General features: G+C 42.2%; 2 protein-coding genes across 3 annotated transcripts; both read left to right on the top strand.

Moving 5' to 3' along the window:
• The first annotated feature begins 1848 nt into the window (after positions 1-1848).
• On the top strand, positions 1849-21275 carry LOC109189809 (putative receptor-like protein kinase At3g47110). Of its 2 annotated transcripts, XR_002055639.1 has the most exons (3): positions 1849-1988; positions 18868-20702; positions 20797-21275. XR_002055639.1 is itself a non-coding variant. In XM_019340438.1 (2 exons), exon 2 carries the CDS (start codon positions 19650-19652, stop codon positions 20457-20459), a length of 810 nt encoding a protein of 269 aa, XP_019195983.1. In that variant the 5' UTR covers positions 1849-1988; positions 18868-19649; the 3' UTR covers positions 20460-21275. The 2 variants fall into 2 exon arrangements, 1 of the variants encoding a protein (XP_019195983.1); XM_019340438.1 differs by having other exon boundaries at positions 18868-21275.
• On the top strand, positions 20585-21123 carry LOC109189830 (putative receptor-like protein kinase At3g47110). The gene is made up of 3 exons (XM_019340457.1): positions 20585-20596; positions 20652-20702; positions 20797-21123. The coding sequence occupies exons 1-3, from the start codon at positions 20585-20587 to the stop codon at positions 21121-21123; spliced, it is 390 nt and encodes a 129-aa protein (XP_019196002.1).
• Positions 21276-21745: the final 470 nt, after the last annotated feature.

Genomic DNA, 21745 nt, shown 5'->3' with positions numbered 1-21745 from the left:
CTTATTAAATTATAAATAATTCAGTAGCTATAATAAAAAATAATACATATGCATTTCTTTAATTTAGAATTATGTGTTTACAATGCCTTTAATTATTCAAAACAAATTATTCATTATCAATAAATTAAATAAGAGAAATAATTTTATTATTTATATTGTCTTTATTTTTCTCCAGTATAAAAATTCTTTACATAATTCAAATTCATCAATTGATTATATTCATTACATTATCCATTATTTATTATTATTTTTGCATACCTTTTTTTAATTAAATATCAAAGTTATAATACAAACTAACTTTACAGAATTACAGGGCGTTTGGTTGGAGGGATTTTAAATTCTCTTCCCACTTAATTCCCACATAATTCCAAAGGCTATTAAATTCCGTAGTTTGGTTGGAGGGAATTGCAATTCCCCCATTTTCATGGAATTAAAATCCTATGTCTCCCCCTGGTATTTTAATTCCTGGGATTTTATGACGAAAAAAAATACTGATGAGACAAAATTACCCTTCTCTTTTTTAACCTAAAATGAATGTCTGATCTTTTCTTTTAACAACAACAATGAACATTTTGGACTATATACTACTTATTCCCATGTATACCAAACATTGGAATTGAAATTCCCAGTAATTCTATTCCTGTCAACCAAACACTGAAATTTAAATTTTCACTTTATTCCCAATAATTCAACTCTCATAAAATTACAATTCCTTTCCCACATAATTCCCCGCCTCCAACCAAACACCCTCTTAGAGTTTGTTTTTGAAAATGAACACATTAAAACAATCCATTTCACAAAGGCCATTTTCATCGTGTCAAATTTGCCAACTAAATTCAACGCAAATAACATTCAAACTTGGCGCTTAGTAATAATTGGCGCTTAGTAATAATGTGTTCATGTTCAGTTGAGTCACCATGATTTACATCCTTCAAAATGTTCTGTCGAGTCGGAGTGTGGGGGGCCCTTAGGGTTGGGGTTCAGCCTTTTGGAAGAATAATTAATCCTAAATAATATCAGAAAATTCTATAATACCGAATAATAAACATAAATACTCCGTAACTGATTTTAATAATGCATTTAAATAGCATATTGAATGCAATCTACATAACTAATTAGGGTCTGCTCTCCTGATCTAAACAAAAAGACATTTTCGCTTCTCTTTCTTACCCCAAAAGGCTGAATCCCCAACCCTAAAGGCCCCCCACACTCCGACCCGACAGAGCATGTGAAAGGATGTAAATCATGGTGGCTCAATAGGTTAGAAGGCATGGCCAAATGCCGGTGCGCACAAGGAATCTGCCCACTTTGAACATAATTTCCACACTGCCGCCGCCAAGGTTCGAACCTTGGTCTCTTACCTCAAATACTACCTACTAAATCATTGAGCTAAGTCCGTGCGGATCTTTCTTTACTTTTCTAAACTGCAGATCAGAAGCTTACAAAATAGCTGTCTTGTGCAATTTATGTACTGCCCTTCCAACCATTCTTATATATGTAGTACCATCTTCCTCCACCACACCACACCACACCACACAGATCATGGCTTTCCCAACCTTATCCAATTTCATTTCAACTAAGCTTGTTGTTTTCCTCTATTTTTTGAACTTCTTCATCCTTGGGCTTCCCATGATTTTCTCTGAATCCAAGCAACGAGGCAACGAGACTGATCTTATTTCCCTTCTTGAATTCAAAAAAATGATCAAAGATGATCCATTTGGTGTGATGGCCTCATGGAATGAAACCAACCATTTTTGTGAATGGTCTGGTGTTTCTTGCTCCCGTCGCCACCAGAGAGTCACATCCATAATCCTTGAGTCTCTGAAGCTTGTGGGATCAGTGCCTTCACATATTCAACCATTCATCAATGTTGGTTATTGAAGTAGCTAGAAATCACATAGGTGGGACTTTGCACCCTAACCTTTTTGTCACTCTTCCCCGCATTTTCTTTTTTTTTTTTTCTATTGTTGAGAACAATTTCATTGGAGGTATTGTAACACCCCCTAATTTCCATGCTATTTAAAAAGCCTTAACACATGCAGATAACACAACAAGCAACTAACACAACGGAAGACTTAAAAGATAATTGGATAAACATAAATCCAAGTCATGGGGTGTTATGCCACGTTCACCAACAAACAATGAACGCTACGACAATATCTGCATGGTTACAACTATCCAAAGTTTCACAAGTCTACAACTAGATCGGCACACAGGCCATAAAACCAACGGGAAGCTATGCTAACAGGTACTAGACAGCGCACTCGCCTAGACATCACCTGAAAGAACACAATAAAACATGAGACGACGCCCGGTCAACGAATAATGCTGGTAACCCACCAATACATGTGAAATAACATACATAAGTAAAGTATAAGTTGTAAAACCATTTTCGAAACGATATATATATATATATATATATATATATATATATATATATATATATATATATATATATATATATATATACATATATAAGTGTAAAACCAAGAGTCATAACCAACACAAGACTCAACACTCTCAACAATAACACGGGAACACATCCCAAGACCACAAAGGATAGCAACAACTCAAAGATAAAGACACGACAAATGGCAACACATCCCTAGGCAACACATGCCTTTTTGACTACACACGTCACAAGAAGAGAACACATAACCACGACAACACAAACCCTCGTGACATCACTCATCACGAGTTGATATGCCTTCATTATGCCCTGTTCCAACCTTATGGCTACCCCCAACCTTATGTCTAGTTCCAACCTTTACCTCCAGGACCCCTGTACACCAAGTCCAACCTTATTCCCCCGGGAACCGTCGTTCCCCCTCCAACAGTCCCTCCAACAAAACCACGATTTCATAGTACACGAGGGTACCGATCACACACACGACAATACATGCCTCCCAAGAACCACGTGAACCTTACACAAAGGCCACAAACTCCATAATCGCATCACGGCCACCACGAGGACCGCTTCCGTACCTTGGTGATTAAGGCCCCACAAACCGAAATCGTGCAATCCAGGTACAACCACACACACATCAAACCTCAACAGGAGTCACTCAACGAATCACAACGAAGATATGAAACATACTCGATCAAGGAATGGGTGACAGCCCAACAACAACAACGATGAATAACACAAGTTACCATCAATCAATCGGAAGGTACAAACAACACACACGCTAGCATTTAGACACCAAACTAGCATGCTTATCAAACGGGTAAACTAAAAGTAGTTCCGAGGAACATACAAGACTCATCACGGTTCAATAAAACACAATGTTGAACACTTAGCACGATACAAAACACCAAAGACCTACATGGATACCTACCACATAGTTATAGACATACGAAACATCAAGAAGACACTCAAATGGTTCCACTAAAGAACATTGGGAAGTCAAAAGACCAAATACCGAGTCAAAAGAATGACGTGGAACAAATCCCCACCATCACCATATCACGTACCCGCGGGTAGGCCCACGGGTAGGCCCCTACCCGCGGTTCCGCCCGCGGGGACAGGTCACCCGAAATGTGTACCCCGCGGGTGGGCGGCAGGTTGGACCCCTACCCGCCGTTCCGCCCGTGGGTACACCCCTGTACCACAAATAATCCCTTCGGGGATTTTCAACTCCAAGCTCAAATTCAAGTGCAAAACATGCCAAATCTCACCCAATACAACAAAATGACTTGAATCAAAGGAAATGCCAAGCAATGACACAAATGAACGCTAAACACAAGCTCTAGATATGCATTTTCACAAGATAATGCATAAACACTCACATTTCATAGCAAAACACAAGTAGAATCCAAGAAATCACATATAGGTAAGCAAAATAGATTTTGTAGAGCATGGGTTACCTCTTGTAGACTAAAAGACTTCACTTTACACCTTAACAAGCTCTTCTCAAGGCTCACCTTCCAAACCCACTTCAAGATCAAACCAAAAGATCATAAAGATCCTACCTTTAAGAAAAGACACCTAAGATGAAACCAAAAACACAAGATGAACTTAGATCTTGCCCTCCTAGATGCCCAAACAAAAGAAAGGTTGAATCTTGGAAGCAACTCTTGAAGTCTTGGCAAGGTCCCAACTTGGCTTGGAAGAAAAGCTACTCACCTTTTTAGAGAGAAGGTAGAGCTAGATCTTTAGAAAGTGTAAGGGATAGAATGAAGATGATCTACTAGGTTAGGTTACAATACTAACACCATGTGAAAGGTCAAGAATGCCCTTACTAACATTAGGAAGTGTAAGGAACAAGGGAACTCCCTTCAAAGCTCAAGGTGCAACTTTGACTTTGGGGTTGACTAGTCAATCACTAGTCCCCAAGTATTGAATTTTCAGGATTTTAGGAATTAATTCACCAATTGAAATAGGATTAATTACTCAATTAATCCATTAATTGAATTTGAATTTCGGGGTTTCACATCCTCTCCCCCTTCAAAGAAGCTTCGTCCCCGAAGCTTGGGTACGACGAATTAGAACAAACGGTGAAAGGAAACAACGTTGTGACAAGAGGTTCAAGAACGAATTCTTTTGGTCAAAACTCAAAAGATTTCACAAGAGTTTCTATACAAGAAAGGAGGCATAACAAACCAAGGATTAGCAAGAATTAACAAACGGATGTTTTGGAGCATCACGAACTCTAATCTTAACACAAACACCAACTTCTAGCCAACCACTAAGGACAAGACAACCAACACAAAGCACCAACTACTACTACCAAGCTAACTAAACAACAAGGCAATAAGCAAAAACAAGCACGCAAGGCAAGCAACATACGACCGCAACGGCAACAACGGCTAAGGAGATACAACTACTAAGAAAAGACGAACACGGTAGCCACAGCTTCACTCTAGAAGGACTCTCTCTCCAACTCCTCGGATTCTTCATCATCTTTTTTACGGCTTGAGCTGGCTTCAATCTGATCTAGCCTTTGGTGCACGGCAACAAACTGCGTCTTCAAAAAGCGAAGCAACTAAACCAACTACCCAAACTACAAGCTAACAACTACGACAACCAAGAGAGAACGACTAAACGCACAACTGAGCAAACAACTACTAACAAACCTTCTAACAAAACAAGCAAGGGATGCAACAAGGTTCCACAATGAAAACGGTCGGCTTACGAAACGGATGACAAAGCTTAAGAGATGGGTTGAAAACGAGGTTTTAAACAACAAAGGTGTTCGCCACTAACCAAAGTTAGAGGAACCAAGGGTTCAAAGTAAGGTGGTAAGATAGATAGGTTTGGTCACAACGAAGTTCAACACCAAAACCGCCGGTTAACAAAACAAGAGACAAGACTTAGAGATAGGTTGAGGGTTCACAAAGGCAAGACAAGAAAGAAAGGTAAGGTGATAGATAAAAGATTTACCGGAAAGGAAAGCTAACTTCACACCGAGCCTAACTCCTACTCAAAACTAGCCAACGATCTACTCAAAACGAGACGGCTCAGCTAAGGAACAAGCCACAAACAGAAACTGGCACCACAAGAACCTTAAGCTAGATCACTCGGGATCAAAGAACCAGGGTTGCATCTTCAACTGATCTTTGCTGGCTTCTTCAACCAAAGGAAACAAGGTACCCCCACTACTTAACTTGAGCTCGGCAGCTGCTTAAACTCGATCCGTCACTTCCAGACAAGGCTACAACTGCTAGATCCAAAACACAAGTTGGATGTCCTTCCCTCGGCTCTTGGGCTAACTTGATGTAGGCTACCGACTTAACACTTGCTCTAGCACACAACCCGCTACTCGCTTCAAGGGAATGCTTGAAAACTTCAAAGCTTCTGTTCGGAGGTAAGGTCCAAAACAGGAACGGTAACAAAGGAGAAAGGTAACTCAGGGAAAAGAGGCTCACAAGAAGAGGTTCGGTTCAACGGGAAAGATTAGAGTGAAGGGTTTAGGTTTGACAATTCGAGAACCATGTTGGTTAAGAAAAGGAGAATTGTAAACAAGGCTACAACTCAAGGAGTAAGGAATCAAAACGAGACTTAAGGGAGTTGAGAATGATGAAGGGTCTAGATATTAAACTCAAGGACACGATGGTTGGAAAAGAAAAGAGGATGAGCGTTTAGGTTCCAGACTTGAGGACGACGTTAATTAGGATCAGGATCAAAGTCACCAAAGTTGCAACTTAGGAAATAAGGTTGCCACCTTGCACAGAAACGTTTGAAACGAGAAATACAAGAACGAGGTTTAAAAAGAATAGATAAGGATTTCCTCACGGAAGAATTCTAGGTCTAGGTTCAAGGATAACATTGATTAGAAAGGGAATCAAGATTTTTCAAAGTCACAACTTAGGAAAGATGAGGTTGTAACCTTGAACAGAATCAAATCAAGAAGAGAACAAGAACGAGGTTTGAAAAGGTAGGAAGGATTTTCCAATAAAAAGGCTTTTGGTTCCGTTAAGGTAAAAAGACAAAAACGGCTTAAAGAGGGTTAGGGATTAGACAAGTGTAAGAGAAAAGGGTTGGTTTCAAGAGGTGAAAGGGTTCACGACTTCCGGCGAAACTTCGGCTCAGACGTGGCTTAACTCTTAGACTTTGCCAGATTTCTCCATAAGCTGATGTCAACGCTGCCTTGCACAAGGTGGTTTAGAAAGAACACAAGGACAAGGCTCGGAAGAGAAAGGTTACTTGGCGAAAAGGGTGATAGGGTTTGTCTAAAGGAAAGAAGAGAAAATATTACCGAGGGTCAAGGGTGACTTTAGAACAAGCTAACGCTCGAAGCTAACACGCAGGAAAGGCATAAAAACGAAGGAAGGTGCAACAAAAGGGTACAAGAGCTTACTTCAACGGTTCCCACTTGCACTTGCCTCACGAATGTGGATCTTGCCTTGCTGAGGTCCCGGCTTCGTACACAGGTCTTGGTTGCTACATCCACTTAGCCCATTGTTGCTTCCACTCCGAGGCTTACTTCCCGTCCGGGGTCTCACACTATCAACTGGTCTTGAGCCCACTGAAGTCTTCCTCTTAATCCTGCACTCAAAGGACCGGTGACCCTTCTTGCCACAAGCAAAACACTCTACTGCTTTCCCAAAACAGTCCACGCTGGGGTGGTCACTTCCACACTTCTTGCAAACGGAGCGCCTTCCCTTAGCCTGGTTGTTCCGGATTAGCTGGGGAGCCTTACCTCTCTTAGAACCATCTCTTTGAAAGCTTCTTGTTGATTCGGCATTAGTAACCATCAAACCCTAACCACAGGTGAAACACTTTCTTCCAACTTCCTCTTACGGTTCTCCCAGATTCCTCTCTGGACTTGCTGTACTCGGTAAAGGTCAGCGACACAACGGTAGGCTTCCTTGGCTTGAGCAGGATAGAACCGCTCGCGTAACTTAACCTTCAGGTCTTCCCAACTGAACTCTGGATCTTGTCTACAAACTAGCCTTTCAAGCATCCACCACGAGTCCGCTTCTTGCCGAAGGTAGAACGTAGCCAACTTCACCTTGCGATCCTTCGGGAAAACCACCACTTCGAAGATCTTGTCAAACATCCGGATCCACTCGTCCAGCACTGCGGGATCTTTTTCACCGGCGAAGATTGGGGGATGGAGACTTGCGACTTGGGGTACTACGTCACGATTCCCATTCTGAAGAGGGTGGTGGTTGTTGATGAGGGTGTTGCTCAGCGTCTGGGTGATCTGTACCAGCTGATGCAGGCTTTGAACAAACTTCTCATTGGTGACTGCTTCTGAAGACCTTGCACGACGTCTCGAAGATGTCATCCTTGACTTCTACAGCAACAGCGTGATAACGGGAGGAAACTTAAGACCCGCACCCTTACCTGGTGCCTTAACTAAAGAGAACCAAAACTAAAAGGAAACAAAGCACAGATAACACAACAGAAAATGACAGAAGAACTCACAACTTCACCGCGCGTCCTAAAGTCCTAAGCACTTAGATTCTTAAGGTCGCTTAAGGGTCTCAAACCACACTTAACCACTTAGAAAGTCTAGACTTAACTCTTCCTAGGCTCAAACCTAGGCTCTGATACCAACTGTAACACCCCCTAATTTCCATGCTATTTAAAAAGCCTTAACACATGCAGATAACACAACAAGCAACTAACACAGCGGAAGACTTAAAAGATAAATGGATAAATATAAATCCAAGTCATGGGGTGTTATGCCATGTTCACCAACAAACAATGAACGCTACGGCAATATCTGCATGGTTACAACTATCCAAAGTTTCACAAGTCTACAACTAGATCGGCACACAGGCCATAAAACCAATGGGAAGCTATGCTAACAGGTGCTAGACAACACACTCGCCTAGACATCACCTGAAAGAACACAATAAAACATGGGACGACGCCCGGTCAGCGAATAATGCTAGTAACCCACAAATACATGTGAAATAACATACATAAGTAAGGTATAAGTTGTAAAACCATTTTCGAAACGGAATACATATATATAAGTGTAAAACCAAGAGTCATAACCAACACAAGACTCAACACTCTCAACAATAACACGGGAACACATCCCAAGACCACAAAGGATAGAAACAACTCAAGGATAAAGACACGACAAATGGCAACACATGCCTAGGCAAAACATGCCTTTGTGACTACACACGTCACAAGAAGAGAACACATAACCACGGCTACACAAGCCCTCGTGACATCACTCATCACGAATTGATATGCCTTCCTTATGCCCTGTTCCAACCTTATGGCTAACCCCAACCTTTTGTCTAGTTCCAACCGTTACCTCCAGGACCCCTGTACACCAAGTCCAACCTTATTCCCCTGGGAAACGTCGTTCCCCCTCCAACAGTCCCTCCAACAAAACCACCGATTTCATAGTACACGGGGGTACCGATCACACAAACGGCAACACATGCCTCCCAAGAATCACGTGAACCTTACACAAAGGCCACGAACTCCATAATCGCATCACGGCCACCACGAGGACCGCTGCCGTACCTTGGTGATTAAGGCCCCATAAACCGAAATCGTGCAATCCAGGTACTACCACACACACATCACACCTCCACAGTAATCAATCAACGGATCACAACGAAGATATGAAACATACTCGATCAAGGAATGGGTCACAACCCAACAACAACAACGATGAATAACACAAGTTGCCATCAACCAATCGGAAGGTACAAACAACACACACGCTAGCATATAGACACCAAACTAGCATGCTTATCAAACGGGTAAACCAAAAGTAGTTCCGACGAACACACAAGACTCATCACGGTTCAAAGAAACACAATGTTGAACACTTAGCACGATACAAAACACCAAAGACGTACATTGTAACACCCCCCAAACAAGGCCCAAATAAAAGCCCTAACACATGCAGATTAAACAACAAAACTAGCACAACGGAAGATAAAACAGAAACTGGATAAAAAGAAATCCAACGGGGTGTTATGCCACGTCTACCAAACCCGGTAAACGCTACGACGAACAATCTGCAAGTGTATACATCTATCCCAAAACATCAGTCTAACTACATTGGCGCACAAGCCACAAAAAAAGGGATAAAGGTGCTAAGTTACCAGGCTCTAGACATCGCGCTCGTCTAAACATCACCTGAAAGATACAAAGATAAACAATGGGACGACGCTCGGTCAGCGATAATGCTGGTAACCCACCAATACCGTTAAGTATCATATATAGATAGATATAAGTCATAAAACCATTTTCGAAACGGAATACATAAGTATATAAGTCAAAAGCCAAGATCAATAGACAACACAAGACTCATCACTCTCAAAGATAACACCGGGAACACATCCCAAACCACAAAGGTTAACCACAACACAAAGGAATAAGACTCACCCATGGCAACACATGCCCTTGTGACTACACACGTCACAAGAAAGAGAACTCACCACAACGGCTACAAAAACCCTTGTGACATCACCCATCACAAGTTGATATGCCTTCCTTATGCCCTGTTCCAACCTTATGGCTACCCCCAACCTTGCACCTTCATGCCAACCATTACCTCCAGGACCCCTGTACCTCTTAGTCCAACCTTTTCCCTCTTGGGACCGTCGTCCCCCACCAACAACCCGCCTACAAGACCACCAATTCATAGTACACAAGGTACCGTACATGGCGAAACACATGCCCGGATAACACATGTTATCCCCCAATCACGTGAACCTTTCTTGAAGGAACACAACTCCATAATCACGTCACGGCCACCACGAGGACCAGTGCAATACGTTGGTGACTAGCGTCCCATACCACTAATCGTGCAATCCAGGTAAAGCCACCCACGCACCACAACTCACACGAGTCAAGCAACGGATAACAACGAAGGTATGAAACCATACTTAATCAAGGAATGGGTCACCACCCAACGACAACAACGATGTATAACACAAGTTAACATCAACCACACGGAAGGTACGAACAACACACACGCTAGCATTAAGACAATAAACTAGCATGCTTAACAATGGGGAACTCAAGATAGTTCCGAGGAACACACAAGACACCACTTGGTTCCACGAAGCACAATGTTGAACACTTAGCACGATTCAAGACACCAAAGTCCTACATGGATACCTACCATATAGTTCTAGACCTACGAAACATCAAGAAGACGCTCAAATAGTTCCACAAATGAACAACGGGAAGTCAAAAGATCAAATACCGAGAATACCGGATGGACCCATGGGTAGTGCCCCACCCGTGGTTCCGCCTGTGGGAACACTATCCCACGAGGCCTATACCCGCGGGTAGGCCGGCGGGTGGTGCCCCGCCCGCCGTTCCGCCCGTGGGAACATTCCTGTTCCACAACAAATCCCTTCGGGGATTTCTTCTCCAAACACAAATTCAAATCCAAAACATGCCAAATCTCTCCCAACACAACAAAATGACTTGAACCATGGAAAATGCCAAGCAATGGCACAAAGGAACCCTATACACAAGCTCTAGATATGCCATATCACAAGATAAATGCATAAACCCTCACATTTCATAGCAAAACACAAGTAGAATCCAAGAAATCACATATAGGTAAGCAAAATAGGTTTTGTAGAGCATGGGTTACCTCTTGTAGACCAAAGACTTCACTTAACACCATTACAAGCTCCCCACAAGGCTTACTTCTCAAACCCACTTCAAGATCAAACCAAAATATCATAAAGATCCTACCTTTAAGAAAAAGACAACTAAGATGGAACCAAAAAGATAAGACAAGCTTAGATCTTACCCTCCTAGATGCCCAAATAGGTGAAAGGTTGAATCTTGGAAGCAAAACTTGGAATCTTGACAAGGGTCTCAACTTGGCTTGGAGAATAAGCTACACTTCTTTTCTAGAGAGAAGGTAGAGATATTTTTCTAGGAATTGTAAGGAATGAAATGAAGAAGTCTTCTAGGTTAGGTTACAATACTAACTCTTGGTGAAAAGACATGAATACCCTTACTAAGCTTTAGAAAGTGTAAGGAACAAGGGAACTCCTCTCAAAGCACAAGGTACAACACAACTTAAAGATTGACTAGTCAAATACTAGTCCTTGAGTATTAAAAATCAGGATTTTAGGAATCAATTCCTCAAAAGATATAGAATTAATTACTCAATTAATTCATGGATTGAAATGTGGATTTTCGGGATGTCACATCCTCTCCCCCTTCAAAGAAGCTTCGTCCCCGAAGCTTGGGTACGACGAGTTAGAAACAAACGGTGGAAGGAAACAACGTTGTGACAAGAAGTTCAAGAATAACTCTTTTGGTCAAAAACTCCAAAAGAACTCACAAGGATTCCAAAGCAAAGAAGAAGGCATTTCAAATTCAAGGATTGATCAAGAGTCTAACAAACAGATAGATTGAGCATCAAGAACTCTAGCCTCAACACAACCACCAACTTCTAGACAACAACCGAGAACTAGACTACTAACTCCAACCACCAACTAACAAGCTAGCTAAACAACAAGGCAACAAGCAACAACAAACAAGCACGCAAGGAAGACAACAACCTAACAACAAGCTAACAACGGCTAAGGAGAAAACAACAAAGAAAAAGGCGAACGGAACTACCACAACACAAACTAGAACTCTTCACTCTCCGACTCCTCGGCCTCTTCAGACTCTTCTTCGTCTTCAACTCTACGGCTAGAACTAGCTTCAAACTGGTCCAACCTCTGATGCACTGCGACGAACTGCGCCTTCAAAAACGCGAAACCCTCGGCGATCATGCTGTTCTGCTGACGAAGCAAGGTGGCAACGCGCTCCTCATGCGCCACGACATCATGCCCTCTCTTCGTGCGAGCTTCACTCCTTCTCCGGTTTTCCTCACTATCTGATTCACTTTATTCAGCTTCGGCGGTCTCCGGTGCTCCCACTTCCTCTTCTTGGTCTGCTTCCTCCTCAACTTCTTCGTCACCGCCCAAACTCTAGACTGCGAGGCTCATCTTCCCGGCAGGGATTCCAAGCTCGGCAGCTAACTCCGCCCGTTCACCAGATGCTTTCCTCGCAACCTCCTCAAGCGTGATGTACTCACCAACATCCAACTGGAACAGATTACAACTCCGGAGATTGGCGGCATCCAACACCATCTTTCCCACGGCCTTCGGGAGACAACCATCCACACTAACACCCTTCCTAACCAAGATCCAACTCAGCACCATCCCATAAGGTAAGCTCTTCCGATTGTGATCCCGGCAAAACACCATGTGTTGCATCATCAAAGCAGGCAGGTTGAACTTAACCATGTTCTTTAGACAGAAAGCAAAGGTGCACTCCAACTTACCCAACAAACTGCTCTTGTTGTTATTAGGCAACAAACAATCCAACACCAACATCACCAAGATCTTTTGCTCCGCAGACAACCACTTCTTTTCCGGCCTGGAGGCTTGAGTGAAACCACTCGTACGGCCCAACAAGTAGCTCAAATAGTCACGATACCCCATGGTATCCGTACTAATCCAAGAATGACCACTGTACTGAGCCACTCCGGTAGCAGACAGACTCAACAACTGAGCCAACCTCTTCTCAGAAAGCACAACTTTCACACCTCTCACCTTAGAGGTGATATCAAGCCTTTCACCTTCCTTCGTCACAACCATGTGACGATAAAACTCTTTCACCAAACTAGGGTACGTCTCGGCTCTTATGGCGAGAAACCCATCCAACAAACCTTGAAACCTAAGCAAATCCAACAAGGAACTTGAAAAAGATTCCGGATCAAAAGCTTTACCTTCAAGCACAAGGTAGTGGGCATCCACCCATTCCGCTTTCCTAGCAAAACTTGACCTTCTAGGCATGGTAGGAGATGATCCAAAGCTCAACAAGCAAAGCCCACAACTTCCTCTTCACACCCACACTACCTCTCACTCTCTCTCTCTCTCTCTCTCTCTCTCTCTCTCTCTCTCTCTTGCGCTGCTCTCGGCGTCACGGCAATAGCAGGTCGGCGACGGCGGTGGCGGCTGTAGCGTCGGCGGTGTGGCGGTGGCCCGGCGATGGTGGGGCGACGGGTTGGTGGTGGTGGAGCTACGGGTTGGGGATGGGGTTTAGGGTATTCACGGGTAGGGAGAAAGGGAAGGAAGAAGGAGAGAAAATTTTGGGAATTTAAGGATTTGGGAGAAATTGGGGAAAAGATGATTAAATTTGGGGATTTTGAACAAAGTGGAAATTGATGGTTTAGAAGGAATTAAAATTGGATAGGTTCTAAGAAAGATAATTAGCTCAAGTGATTTAGAAGTTGGGTTGAAAAGAAATTGGCTTGGGTTTAAAACTTAAAGGCTACAATTAAACTTTAAGCTTAGTTTTTAGAATCCACAAGAAAGAATTTTGGCAAGAATTTTGCTATTTCCAAATTCAAAGAATACTTGGAAAATTTAGGAAGCTCACAAAGAATTGTTGTAAGAACAACCAAGTGTAGGGATTGAAGAATTGATCTAAGCACAAGATATCTCAATGATAGATGGCTACTTCACAACAAGATTTAGATGCCAACTAAAGAAGTCACTTAGTAAGAAGAGAGTCTACACTAAGCATCCAACGAATTACTTAACAAGAGAAGCATGCCAAGGAATGCCAAGCAAAAGACAAGTACGAAACATAAGGTAACACTCAAGGCAATAAAGAACACCACACTCTCGGGAAGACAAGGGTTACCTGCCAACTCTTCTTCCACCAAACCCTCCGACTCCGCCTGCGAACGCGCCATCACGAAGACTCTTCTGGGTAGCCTTGCTCCAACTACTCCACGGCTCGAACCAACTCCCGAGGCTCCTCTGACTCCTGGGGGTGGCGGTAACGCTCTCTGGCCAGCTAACAAGGGACACTCCGCGATCTTGTGACCAGTAACTCCACAACAGAAACACCTAAACGCCTGGCCTTGACAACCTTGACCTACGTGCATCTTCCCACATCTTCGACAAACAGTCGACTTAGCTTGATCCCGATGCTCCATTCTGATAGGTCCTTGAGAAAAAGATGACACAGCTCTGGCTGGAAGACTCGGTCGGGGCTTCTTGAAGGCAGAAGAAACTCCGCTCTCAACTCTCTTCCTGGCTAGCTCAAACGAACTCTTCTGAAGCTGCTGGATGTGATACAGATCTGTGGCACTCAGATACGCATCCTTAAGGGAACTTGGCATACTCACCGCCAACGCTTTTCGTGCCTCATAGTTCAGACCGGCAACGAAATGCTCAACCTTAGCAAGTTCCGTTGGCACAAGCATCCTTGCAAAGCGTGCCAGCTCCAGGAACTTCTTGTGGTACTCCACCACAGACTTAGATCCTTGCTGCAGGTGAAGGAACTCATCAAACATGGCCGCGCGCACATGTGCAGGATAGAACCTTTCACGCATCCGGTCCTTAAGAGCTGTCCAACCAAACTCTGGTTCCTCAAGAAGAGCCGGGCCCTCGTGGATCCACCACAAGTCCGCTTCTTGGCAGAAGTAGAATGTTGCCAGTTCTACTCTCCTTTCTTCAGGGCAGCCTACCACGGTGTAGATCTTATCAAACACCCGTAGCTACTCTTCTTGGACTACAGGGTCTTCCTCGCCAGCGAAGGTTGGCGGCTGATGACCCGACACTAAACGTCCTACGTCACGGTGCCCAGCAGGAGGAGGAGGCGGCACAGCATGATTGTTGTTCAACAGAGCTTCAATGAGCGTCTGCATGGTCTGGGTCAACTGATGAAGATTCTGAGTGAGCTACTCGTTGGTCGGGGTCTCTGGGGTGCGAGCACGAGGATGAGGAGGCATCGCAGCTTCTACAACAACAACACGATAAGCGAAGCAACAAACAAAGAACAGAAAACAAAACACAGCTCACCACGCAACCTAGAGTCCTAAGCCTAACACTTAACTTCTTAAGGTCGCTTAGAGGTCTCAAAACACACTTAACCACTTAGAAAGTCTAGACTTAACTCTTCCTAGGCTCAAACCTAGGCTCTGATACCAACTGTAACACCCCCCAAACAAGGCCCAAATAAAAGCCCTAACACATGCAGATTAAAGAACAAAACTAGCACAGCGGAAGATACAACGGAAACTGGATAAAAAGAAATCCAACGGGGTGTTATGCCACGTCTACCAAACCCGGTAAACGCTACGGCGAACAATCTGCAAGTGTATACATCTATCCCAAAACATCAGGCTAACTACATTGGCGCACATGCCACAAAAACAAGGATAAAGGTGCTAAGCTACCAGGCTCTAGACATCGCGCTCGTCTAAACATCACCTGAAAGATACAAAGATAAACATTAGGACGACACCCGGTCAGTGATAATGCTAGTAACCCACCAATACCGTTAAGTATCATATATATATAGATATAAGTCATAAAACCATTTTCAAAACGGAATACATAAGTATATAAGTCAAAAGCCAAGATCAATAGACAACACAAGACTCATCACTCTCAAAGATAACACCGGGAACACATCCCAAACCACAAAGGTTAACCACAACACAAAGGAATAAGACTCACCCATGGCAACACATGCCCTTGTGACTACACACGTCACAAGAAAGAGAACTCACCACAACGGCTACACAAGCCCTCGTGACATCACCCATCACAAGTTGATATGCCTTCCGTATGCCCTGTTCCAACCTTATGGCTACCCCCAACCGTGTACCTTCATACCAACCATTACCTCCAGGACCCTGTACTTCTTAGTCCAGCCTTTTCCCTCCTGGGACCGTCGTCCCCTACCAACAACTCGCCTACAAGACCACCAATTCATAGTACACAAGGTACCGTACATGGCGAAACACATGCCCGGATAACACATGTTATCCCCCAATCACGTGAACCTTTCTCGAAGGAACACAACTCCATAATCACGTCACGGCCACCACGAGGACCGCTGCAATACCTTGGTGACTAGCGTCCCATACCACTAATCGTGCAATCCAGGTAAAGCCACACACGCACCACAACTCACACGAGTCAAGCAACGCATTACAGCGAAGGTATGAAACCATACTCAATCATGGAATGGGTCCCCACCCAACGACAACAACGATGTATAACACAAGTTAACATCAACCACACGGAAGGTACGAACAACACACACGCTAGCATTAAAACAATAAACTAGCATGCTTAACAACGGGGAAACTCAAGATAGTTTCGAGGAACACACAAGACACCACTTGGTTCAACGAAGCACAATGTTGAACACTTAGCATGATTAAAGACACCAAAGTCCTACATGGATACCTACCATATAGTTCTAGACCTACGAAACATCAAGAAGACGCTCAAATAGTTCCACAAATGAACAACGGGAAGTCAAAAGATCAAATACCGAGACAACCGAATCACGGGGAATAAATCCCAACATAACCACAACCATGTACCCGTGGGTGGACCCACGGGTAGTGCCCCACCCGTGGTTCCGTCCGCGGGAATACCATCCCACGAGGTCTGTACCCACGGGTTGTGCCCCGCCCGCCGTTCCGCCTGCGGGAACATTCCTGTTCCACAACAAATCCCTTCGAGGATTTTCTTCTCCAAACACAAATTCAAGTCCAAAACATGCCAAATCTCTCCCAACACAACACAATGACTTGAACCATGGAAAATGCCAAACAATGGCACAAAGGAACCCTAAACATAAGCTCTAGACATGCCATATCACAAGATAAATGCATAAACCCTCACATTTCATAGCAAAACACAAGTAGAATCCAAGAAATCACATATAGGTAAGCAAAATAGGTTTTGTAGAGCATGGGTTACCTCTTGTAGACCTAAGACTTCACTTAACACCACCAGAAGCTCCCCACAAGCCTTACTTCTCAAACCCACTTCAAGATCAAACCAAAAGATCATAAAGATCCTACCTTTAAGAAAAAGACAACTAAGATGGAACCAAAAAGATAAGACAAGCTTAGATCTTACCCTCATAGATGCCCAAATAGGTGAAAGGTTGAATCTTGGAAGCAAAACTTGGAATCTTGACAAGGGTCTCAATTTGGCTTGGAGAATAAGCTACACTTCTTTTCTAGAGAGAAGGTAGAGATATTTTTCTAGGAATTATATGGAATGAAATGAAGAAGTCTTCTAGGTTAGGTTACAATACTAACTCTTTGTAAAAAGACAAGAATACCCTAGCTTTAGAAAGTGTAAGGAACAAGGGAACTCCTCTTAAAGCACAAGGTACAACACAACTTAAAGATTGACTAGTCAAATACTAGTCCTTGAGTATTAAAAATTAGGATTTTAGGAATCAATTCCTCAAAAGATATAGAATTAATTACTCAATTAATTCATGGATTGAAATGTGGATTTTCGGGATGTCACATACATGGATACCTACCTCATAGTTCTAGACATACGAAACATCAAGAAGACACTCAAATGGTTCCACAAAAGAACATTGGGAAGTCAAAAGAGCAAATACCGAGTCAAAAAAGAATCACGGGGAACAAATCCCCACCATTACCATATCACGTACCCGCGGGTAGGCCCACGGGTAGGCCCCTACCTGCGGTTCTGCCCGCGGGTACAGGTCACCCGAAATGTGTACCCCGCGGGTAGGCGGCGGGTTGGACTCCTACCCGCCGTTCCGCCCGCGGGTACACCCCTGTACAACAAATAATCCCTTCGGGGATTTTCAACTCCAAGCTCAAATTCAAGTCCAAAACATGCCAAATCTCACCCAATACAACAAAATGACTTGAATCAAAGGAAATGCCAAGCAATTGCACAAATGAACCCTAAACACAAGCTCTAGATATGCATTTTCACAAGATAATGCATAAACACTCACATTTCATAGCAAAACACAAGTAGAATCCAAGAAATCACATATAGGTAAGCAAAATAGATTTTGTAGAGCATGGGTTACCTCTTGTAGACTAAAAGACTTCACTTTACACCTTAACAAGCTCTTCTCAAGGCTCACCTTCCAAACCCACTTCAAGATCAAACCAAAAGATCATAAAGATCCTACCTTTAAGAAAAGACACCTTAGATGAAACCAAAAACACAAGATGAACTTAGATCTTACCCTCCTAGATGCCCAAATATAAGCAAGGTTGAATCTTGGAAGCAACTCTTGAAGTCTTGGCAAGGTCCCAACTTGGCTTGGAAGAAAAGCTACTCACCCTTTTAGAGAGAAGGTAGAGCTAGATCTTTAAAAAGTGTAAGGGATAGAATGAAGATGGTCTACTAGGTTAGGTTACAATACTAACACCATGTGAAAGGTCAAGAATGCCCTTACTAACATTAGGAAGTGTAAGGAACAAGGGAACTCCCTTCAAAGCTCAAGGTACAACTTTGACTTTGGGGTTGACTAGTCAATCACTAGTCCCCAAGTATTGAATTTTCAGGATTTTAGGAATTAATTCACCAATTGAAATCGGATTAATTACTCAATTAATCCATTAATTGAATTTGGATTTCGGGGTGTCACAGGTATTCCTGTTACATTATAAAATGCAACAAATTTGCAGACTTTCGGTGTTAGTGGAAACCTTCTGACTGGAAAAGTTCCTATCCTTGAGAAGTTGCAAAACCTACAAAGGTTCTTCACCGGAGAAAATTATCTTGGGGAAGGGAATGTTTTTGACTTGAACTTCCTTTCTTCATTGACCAATGCAACCAGATTAGAGGTGTTGTTCCTTGATGATAATACATTTGGAGGTTTCTTACCTACATCATTCACTAACTACTCAAGAAACCTTAAATTTCTTTCCCTTGAGAACAATCAGGTTTCTGGAAACATCGCAATAGGGATTTCTAATCTCATCAGCTTGCAGACATTACGATTGACTTAAAACAAAATCAGTGGAGAAATTCCACCTGAGATTGGATTCCTTACTAATCTAAGAGTGTTACGCTTATCTAGAAACATTTTTTTTTTTGGAAAAATTCCGTATTCATTAGGAAATCTAACCCTTTTATTAGAACTTAGTTTTGGAGGAAACTACCTTCATGATATTATTCCCACAAGTCTTGGAAAATGCCAAAACCTAGAGTTGTTAGATCTTTCTTACAACAACCTTTGTGGTTACATCCCAAAGGAAGTTTTTAGCCTCTCATCTTTGTCAATTAGTTTGGATCTCTCTTACAACCAGTTGGCAGGTTCCATTCCAAGGGAGGTTGGATATTTGAAAAATCTAGGCTACTTGGATTTGTCCTATAATTCTTTGTCAAGCCCTATTCCACTGGAGCTTGGTAATTGTATTTCCTTGGAAATGCTGAATGTAACGAATAACAATCTTGAAGGCCCAATTCCATCAACTTTGGAAAATTTGAGGGCTGTGCAATTCTTACAACTTTCTCACAACCATTTGACAGGTCAAATCCCAACTTTCTTGAAAGATTTCAAACTTTTACAGAATTTGAATCTTTCATACAATGATTTTGAAGGAGCAGTACCAACCACAGGGATCTTCAACAACACTCGCCCTATTTCGATTGCAGCAAATAAAAAGCTTTGTGGGGGTATACCTGAGCTGAACCTACCTGAATGCAACACTACAAAGTCCAAAAAGAAGAATTCAAAAGGTTATTTGAAAATAGTAATTCCTCTGATTCTTGGGATTGCTGGGCTAACTGTTGTAGTGTTTATTCTCTGTCATAGATGGTTAAGAAGACAAAGAAAAGGATCCTCTCATAATTTGATAGAAAACCCAATCTTAAGAGTGTCATATCATTCCCACTTCAAGTGCACTAATGGGTTCTCTGAAGAAAATTTACTTGGAGTTGGGGGTTTTGGAGCTGTACATAAAGGATGTTTTGATCATGATGGAACTACCTATGCAGTCAAGGTAATTGATCTTTTCCGTCATGGAGCTTCCCGAAGTTTTGTTGCTGAGTGTGAGATATTGAAAAACACCAGACACCGCAATCTTGTCATGGTGTTAACTGCTTGCTCAGGATTTGATCTTCAAGGAAATGATTTCAAGGCATTAGTTTACGAGTACATGGACAATCAGAACCTTGAGAACTGGTTGCATTTTAGCTCCCAGGAGATTTCCGAGATTGAAGAGATAGGAGGTTAAGTTTTTCTCAGAGGTTAAACATTGTCATTTATGTGGCCAGCACTTTGGATTACCTTCATAACGATTGTGAACTTGCAATAATCCATTGTGATCCCAAGCCAAGCAATGTTCTCCTTGATGAAAGCATGACAGCACATGTAAGTGATTTTGGATTGGCAAGATTTGTATAACAAAAGATTCAATGTTGTTCAGAAAATCACAGTTTCAACGGTGTACGGGGAACTATTGGTTATGCACCACCTGGTAAGTATGAGTTATATGTATTATAAATGACATGAATGCTTAAAATTTTCTCCTCTTTTTATATTTAGATTTAAAATTTTCATTTTTTGAGCAGAATATGCCTTTGGAAGCAGGTGATGTATATAGCTTAGGCATACTAATGTTGAAAATGCTCACTAGGAGGAGACCGACAGATGAATTGTTCAAAGATGGCTTAAACCTCCATAGCTATGCTAAGGCTGCTTTACCAGACATAGGAATGGAGATTGCACATCCAAAAATTGTTCAAGAAAGAGATGACAAGTTTCAAGTGTGCTTAGTTTCAATGATCACAATAGGGGTTGCTTGTTCTATGGAATCTCCAGCAGATAGAATGAACATTCATGATGTTGTGAGTGAATTAAGTAAAGCAAAGAAGTCCATAGCTTGTAGTCTTGGTTAGGAAAATAATGTTGTCAGTTAAATAAAATTCTATGCGTGTCTGTTTCTATCAAGGAACAAACGCCTAAAGTTCCATCTCCTCAATTACTAGAGTACATTTGGTTGGAATAAGCTTAGAATAGGAATTGTATTTTGCCCCGTTAAAATTTTATTCCGAAAATCAAACATTCAATTAATATTTTTTTGTGTTGTAACGTATATGATAGTAGAATTTTGTTGGATATCAACACACACTGCAAATGGAAGCGACTGGTTTTCATGGATCGGAGAAGAAAGGGAACCGAGGTTTTTATTTCTGACTAATAGAAAGAATGAATACAAAGCTTACAGATAAGCCTTTTATACAAATGTTACCGATAAGCCTTTTATACAAATGCTACAGACAAGCCTTTTGTTTCAATGAAGAAGAAGGAGGATGTTTGGCGATGAAGAAATAAAGAACGATGAATAAGAAAATAGGGGGTAAAGAAAAGGCGTTTTAATTGAGAGGAGTAAATGATGTTATTTATTTAAAATAATAACGATAAATATGAAAAAATAAGTTTAGAAGCTACTAATTTATTTTAAAAACATAACCAAAGAAAGATTATAGCTCATTAATAACTTATTAGTAGTAATGAATA

Source organism: Ipomoea nil, unplaced genomic scaffold, assembly GCF_001879475.1.
Source record: "Ipomoea nil cultivar Tokyo-kokei standard unplaced genomic scaffold, Asagao_1.1 scaffold1564, whole genome shotgun sequence".
NCBI lineage: Eukaryota > Viridiplantae > Streptophyta > Magnoliopsida > Solanales > Convolvulaceae > Ipomoea > Ipomoea nil.
Note: the sequence above shows the minus strand (reverse complement) of the source record. Positions and strands in the feature narration are given on the sequence as shown.

Excerpts from the sequence above, each read along its gene's own strand:
- LOC109189809 (XM_019340438.1), top strand. The coding sequence starts at position 19,650 with ATGCTGAATGTAACGAATAACAATCTTGAAGGCCCAATTCCATCAACT.
- LOC109189830 (XM_019340457.1), top strand. Across the intron at positions 20,703-20,796 it reads TATTGGTTATGCACCACCTG|AATATGCCTTTGGAAGCAGG; the intron begins GTAAGTATGAGT and ends TTTTTTGAGCAG.